The sequence below is a fragment of the Trichoplax adhaerens genome, genomic scaffold, assembly GCF_000150275.1.
Source record: "Trichoplax adhaerens TRIADscaffold_2 genomic scaffold, whole genome shotgun sequence".
NCBI lineage: Eukaryota > Metazoa > Placozoa > Uniplacotomia > Trichoplacea > Trichoplacidae > Trichoplax > Trichoplax adhaerens.
Window position 1 is genome coordinate 3614 of NW_002060944.1, and position 7766 is coordinate 11379.

The 7766-nt window shown below is 31.0% G+C and overlaps 1 protein-coding gene across 1 annotated transcript; it reads left to right on the forward strand.

Annotated features, from left to right (window-relative positions):
- Window positions 1–1979: 1979 nt before the first annotated feature.
- Window positions 1980–2882, forward strand: TRIADDRAFT_21335 (uncharacterized protein; the record flags this gene model as incomplete). The annotated part of the gene is made up of 1 exon (XM_002109093.1): window positions 1980–2882. A coding segment is annotated over one exon (903 nt), but the record flags the coding sequence as incomplete, so codon positions are not given.
- Window positions 2883–7766: the final 4884 nt, after the last annotated feature.

Genomic DNA, 7766 nt, shown 5'->3' on the forward strand with positions numbered 1-7766 from the left:
AAGATTTGCATTTTACCGATACTTTAAGATAAGGCGTTTAAATGTAGCTACATGTATGAATGGTCGATTTATGTGATAAGTTATGAACTTTAAAAGTAGTAGTAGGACTATCATAAAAATATCAATAATATTTTCAATATTTCTTGCTTTCTTTCAATACCATTTAATAGAAAAGAGTTTTTCAAATAATCAATTATTGAGTATCGCTTTCATTATGTGAAACGTATTTTTGTAATGTAGCAAAATATACTTATATCAATGATATATTACATTAATAAAAACTTCTGCAGACATTTGGCTCATAATGCAATAGCCGAAGTAACTAATCCTAATAACGTCCAATTTAATGCACTGAAAATAATGTATGTATAAAATTCGTCTTTAATTATACATGAAGATGCGAAAGTATATTTCTTACACGTTCAGTATTATGCGGAATTTACGTAGGAACATGAATCAGAACACACTCTCCAACATTTGCGGAAGGTCAAACGTACTCGGAATTGCTCCTAACTTACAGAAATTGTTAAGTTTGACTTTGAATAAAGTGATATTTTCTGCATTTTTTATTATTCTTCAAGTTTAACTTACTACTATATGAAATGTAAATTTTAGATATTTGGATTTCAACAAAATAAGAATTTTGAAAAGTAGATGTTTCAGGACACTTTTCAAATTACAACTACTGTAAGTATTTCATTTCTTAGAAAAATTAGCAAGAATAAATAAATTGTACAGTGTACATGATTCTATCTCGCTGAAAGCAGAAGCTAATAATATAATTACACCTTATGGCAAGAAAAACGTATACCAATAAGCTAATATGTTGGATAATTTGTATGATTGCCTTGAAGTTAATTAAAATAAAATTTTTCTATTAGTTCTATTAAATCAAATCCATTAGCGCTGCTAAATGATGTTTCATTTTATGGCTCAGCGGCATTAACAACTGTGTAAGTAAAAATCTTCCTAAGTTTATATTAAGTAGCATGCTATTAACAATTTCGGCTGTAATTTTACCATACTTTAGTCAATATCCATTATTGAAACGAACTTATAAAGCTCATGTATAAGTTTTCATTATGCATCTGTAAAATGAAATATATTCTTTGATGATGCGATCAACTTAATTTAATATCCAAGCATAAAATTCAAAAATTTAAGAATGATTGCCTAGCACGCTTCCGTCTAATACAGACCTTCAAATATTGACAGCTACCTTGCCTATAGCAAGGTGCATCATAAATAGATTTAAGAAGAATCGCGGTATCATCTTACAACCACAGCAATGTGACAAATACCAATTTATTCCAATATCAGAGTGATCAATAAATAATTAAGGAGTAATATACCGGTAGACTTTATCTTTTAGTAGTTTTCATCCATTATCAGAACTATCTATACGAAATTATACCCATATATCAAGGAAGCAGACAGGAATTAATATCAAACGGGCGAGTCATTGCCAATGGGCAAATTACTTCTAATCTTGAGCTTAACAAACTCGTATTATTCTGCATGTAGACAATTGGCTTGATCAGCTACTACCTTCTTATAGTAGTAGGAATTTACTGAATTAGACATCATTTATCGCATAAATGATATAAAGTAAACAAAATTAGCGATGAAATAATAATTTTTAAATTTTAACAGTGCGAAAGCATTCGTAGTAATTTATATCTAACGATAATAATTATTAAGTTGGGCGTGTTCGACTTACTCCTCGTGTCCAAATTACAAGCTATTACAGTACTTGAAAATTAATCTTTGATGTTTAGTTGCTCACATGTTGTGGGTGGTACGCCAATATATTTTCTGAACCATTTTTGGGTAATTTTATGTAGAGACTTTATGCCTAACTCGTTAGGGTTTTTTCTAAATCTTTTCTATCCTTTTATAATCCAACGTCAACTAGAGCCTCCACACGTGCTTATTTATGCTGTATAGTTCCCGCCAAGATTACAACATGTACGCCAACTCCAGATTTAGATTCAGCCTCAAGCTGTGAAAATATACTGGCTCATACATCTTTACAATTAGCTGTTTGGATTATGGGTATTGCAGCGTTTATAGGAAATATACTTGTTATCGTTATGCATCGCACCAGTAACGATCAGAAAATGACGAAAGCTACGGAACTCGTATTTAGCAATTTAGCCCTGTCAGATTTTTTAATGTCATTGTATTTGTTTATTATTGGTGTTGCTGATCTAATGTATCGAGATCGTTACGCTCAATATGCTGAAGAATGGCTTAGTAGTCCAGCTTGTTTTATAGCATCATTCTTAATATGTACATCAAGCTTGATGTCGGTTATAATGATGTTATTTATCAGTATCGATCGATATACTATTACTGCTAATCCATTTGCATCATCGGATGGAAGATATAAACGGACTAAAATAGCATTAATACTTGGATGGCTTTTAACATGCACCTTCGTTGGTGTACCAACTATAATGGGTATCAATCAAATTGGAGATAGACGTTTACATGAATTCAGTTCTATTTGCTCTCCGAGTAATCTAAACAATCCATTCTACGCTGGTTGGACATTTTCCTTTGTTATAATTCAACTTATTTGTTGGATTATAACATTAATAGCCTACGTAATGTTAGTAATTTCAGTCAGTAAAACTCAACGATCCGTTCGTAGCAGTGCTCAATCTCGCAACTCTGCAATAGCGATTCGATTATCATTAATTTTAATTACAGATTTGATTGCCTGGTTACCAATTTATATAGTTTCCGCAATTACCATAATTCAAGGCAGATTAAATGTATTTACATTACAATTTGCGATCATTTTGGCTATACCACTAAATTCAGCAATAAATCCCTACATTTATACTGCTACTGGGACAGCTTGTTTCAATCGATTAGTTACAAGAGGATCGAATAGAAAATCAGCGCAGCTGTCACATAAACAAATCTCTAATTTGCAATTGTTAACGTGCAATACTAGCTCTGTAACTCACGATAAATCAGCCATTAATCAAGAAAATGTTGTTAATCAAGAAATGCAAAATCCCGCTGAAACATCTAACATCTGTTATGAAAACAATTGTGATAACTGTGATAACTGCATGACTAAAGGATCAGTCGGTGAAGTTCATTCTGGTAATAATGAAATAATTAGATGTAATTCTATTTATCAAAGTATCAATTCTTCATTCGCTAGCAACCTTTCACATGTATCCGCTGATACTGCAACTATCAGAAATAATGCCGATATAAGCGATGATATCAATCACAAGAGCAAATCAACTCATGATAAAAACAGTCTTATACCTCATAATGATGTTTCGGATGCTGATCGTATTAATGCTAATGATGACGTAGGTATTATAAATCCTATGTTCTACGATCCTGATGGTCTAAATGCTAGAGAAGCCAGTCATAGGCAAGAACTTTTAAATAATAATGAGGATACAAAACATCACCAAACAACTGGCGCCCAAGATTTAAGAAAGTTTTGCTACGAGTTTGTTCCCAAAAAGCCACATAATGCTGTTGATTTGAAGATGAATAGCTGTAATAACATCAGTACACTTTATACAAATATAGAAACAGCTGATTCTGATGAAGGATTTCATCCTGCTCCATCGTTATCGAAGCTATCCTATCGTGATTTCGTATTAAAAAGGAACAACACATGGTAGTTTCTGGATAACAACTAATCAGACATCCAATCACAAGTGTCTAGACAATACAAGTCTAATATAAATGGTAGGTGACCAAATTTCCTTGCTGCCTTTCAACCTTTATCTGCCAGTTTAAATATATGCGCTTACCATTATATACTGTGAAAACATCTATAAAATAGAATACACGCGATTAAATAAATTTATTAGCTAATGTCTTGCACGAATGGATTATAGTATCAATGTCACAATTTCAACTCTGCAACTAAGAAACGTACAGTAAAAGTCAATAAGTAACTACTGATTCAAAAGCTCTTTCACTAAACGTTAAATGCAAACATTGAAATACCGTAAAGATAGAACTTTGATTAGCATAAGCAAATCTACAACTTTTCTTTACACAACTTAACTCAATTTTTCCCGTCCATATAGCAACCATGTAATCTGTAAGCAACAAGAGTATTATTATTGTTCTACATTGGAAGAGACATTTCGAATTGAGATGTTCCTTACATAGCTTTTCTATCAGTAAATATTTTTAATCTCTCACTCATACTTAATCTTAATCTAAGCATGTATGTTATCTAGTTCAACTATCATTGGCTAGAACTTGAATCACCTCACTACTATGTATATACATAATGAGGCATTACTTATCTTACCTAGCACTACAAATATGGATATTTTCCATACTAGCTACTACTGCAGTATTAAACTATCATGCCATGAAGGTATCACCCTAACAATCGAATAAAGATAAACTCAACTGTCTAGTACATTTAATACACTGAAATGTCATAAGAATTGCTAATTGAAAATTATAAACGACATACCGAGCTATAAATTTTGCAAAATAGAAATATTATAATATGATCGGACGTTAAAATCTAGGATCAACCCTTTCCACCATAAAGATACGCAGTTCACTAATTCTATTTTCTCTTAAATGCCTCTCCACAAGTGTTAGTATACTAGAAATAATCTAGATTATAGTCACTAGACTATGTGATAAAAATTGCTCGTCCAATTTAAAGGTTATTGAATGATAATCTTGAGCTATCTCATAAATCTAGCGGTAGTAGGTAAAACGACTTATCTTAAGGAACTACCTTTCCAATATTAATGCTATGTTGTAGAAGTGCTTTCATACTAATCATGTAGCGTGTTGTTTACAGTCTCGGTATCATATTAAAAGTCGCCTTTACGAGAGAATGTATGCTATAGTAAATCATAATGATTTATATTGTAAGTTACAGCAGTAAGTCGGTACCATTCATGCATTGCATTGATTGATATTGAGTGTCTTTAGGACAATGACGGGCTACCGTTATGTCTGTTGAGTCACTAAGTGGATGTAATAGGAATTCTATCCGTAATATTAAAATGGCAGTAGATACAATGAGGGTTCCGGTAGGAATTCTTGCCTAGCTCATATTAAGAGTTGTATTTTATGTTGTAATAAATTCTTTTACAACCTAAAATTAATAATACGGTTTGACTAAATTACAAGCTGTCATGTTTTTAATGTTTTAGTAACGTTGACCTCCTTTATTGTTGGTTGTAAGTTATTATTGTTGTAGACTGTTAGTAAGTACGGCTAAAATAAAGTCGTCGCCTAATGTAAGTTATACTTTTAGCTACTATTCCTTTGAGTCTGTCTAGGAGGGTAATTCTAGATATTTTATGCCTCTTAGACTTTCATGGCAACTTGCTATACTTTTCAAAACATATCGCAGTAACTTGTATGAATGCCCATTTATAGATTAAATGCATAAGTCAGTATAATTCTGATATCGACTGAGCTAAATTCATACTATTGATGTTAAGTTATGTATTGTTTTCTAGACTACTTCCAAAGCAAGACTTGTTAGCAAATCTAACTGTCAATAAAAACAGTGCAAGCTTTAAAATATTTCCTATTCTGATTCCGTCATTTTACAATTGCAACATTTTCATTACAAAATTTTTGTGCCATAATAATTAGATATATTTATTAACGTTAGTCTGATATTAGTATGCATGTCATCCATAGTATTAGCTAGCAAACTTTTGAAGAGTATTACTCTTTTTCTTTACTGCCTTACATTGGTCTAAGAAAGATTCCGATAAATTTTACTTTCGTTGTAATACCGCATGTTCCTATGAAGCTATAATTTAGTCTAAATAAAGAATGCTAGCCTTTAATTTTTAAATCATAACAGAATCATCACTTTCTTTCTTCTGTGGTGGATTTACTATCGGCATTTAATTTCCTAACGGCCGTATTACGCGATAGCTAAAGAATTAATGAAATTAGATAGTACTGAAATTATCAAAAAAATATCCAGTTCAATTTATCATATTTTCTAGGGTAATAAGCGGTCTATTCAACTTATACCTCTTTATTCCCTGTTTTTCCTGTATTTAAACTTAATTCTTTTTTTCTAGTAGTTTACGTTTTCTTATTTTTTAGTCTCTTATCTGTAATTTATTTTCCTTATGAAGACTCTTACTGTTCAATTAACTAACCCTTTTTTATCTTTGATATAACTTTTAATAAATCAGCGACAGAAATTGATTATTGCGGCTATGATTACTGAGCCGTTACATGTCCAAGTTTTATATATATATATATATATATGAACGTGACCTATATATAACAGACAAACATAGTAACGTGCATAGTTGAAACGCTTCAAAGATTATATTGATGTCGATAGACATTCATACAAATGGAAATAATGACGTGTAATTATTACATCTTTTCACAAGTTTTAAGAGAGCTTTTGGCTATGAAGTAATTTTTTACCGCTAAATATGGCCATAATTATATCTTTTAGGACAAAAATAGGCTAAGGAAATCTGTCCAATATTCTTATCATTTCTTTTTTCGAAATTTAGTTGGGAAGCTGAAGTAAAGCTTTACAACAGGACTCTAATGAATTTTTTTAAACTGGGAAAAATTATGTTATAAACTATATTTTGGTTAGTAATCTGTGATCTCATAATTGAAATGTTAGTTTTTACTAAATATCAGCAAACATATCAAATACACAAAATAGTGTAGGACAAAATGCAGAGTCCTTTATAGCTTTTAGCATGTAACTATTATTACTTTACCATCAAAAATACTTAGAAAGTGATAGTATCTTTAAGTTTTACCCGGCCAAATCATGATGTCTCCATCTTTTCTTCTTCACTACTTCACAAAGTATTCTATAGATCAATATAGAAATAACCTAGGAGCAATCGCCTAATCTAAAGAAAGGGCGTTCGATAGTCTATTGGGATTGTAAATGAATTTGATTTAGTAGCAAAGCCTTATTCATAGAGAAAGGGGATTTACAACATGACAATAAAGTAGTGTAATGTAGGTTATAATCGTACAGTTACCGCACAACTTCATGCTAAAACATCAGCTGTCAATGCTAATGCCAGAAAAGTAGTCATAGTTGTCAATATAAAATTTTTTTGTTAAGCGATTATGTGATCTTTATAAAATTCGGATTTTGGGGATTAAGATTCCGGAACTGGTCGGATCTATGTCCGATATAAATTTTGTATTTTAATTTTTGGAAAATGTTGTAAGAGTTGATTTATGAAATTTAAACTTTTCGTTGTGAATTTACAGCTTGGAATTTTATGACGTGACATGAAAGTTACATTAGGAAAGTTTAGTTGAGGAAATACAGAATAAGATGGCAAATGGTAGAGGTTGTGTTGATTGTTAATTGGTTAGACTGTTATATTAAGACAAAATCAGAGAAATCTTGATGCTTAAAGGTTAATTTTTAGACTTTTATAATGTTATAATGATTAGAAATTATGTTCGAAGTGAAGCTTGATGTATTTTATAGTTAGGTTTTTGATTTTATAGTGTTTTGTAAGGGAATCAAAAGGTAAATTATGTCTGAACTTTGAATTATTTTTTTATTTTTAAGCGGTTCAAAGTAATTTTCTAAAGTGAATCTTAAGAGCGATTGGTTAATAAATGTTTATTTTAAATCCCACTGACGGCTCTGCAAAGGCTATAAATGATAGTCCAACCAGAAAATTTAGAGTAGAGAGTAAAAAAAGATTTTTTTTAAGAACTTATTGAATTTTAAAGGCCTTTGAAGTCGAACTGTTGTAAGTGAAAACGTT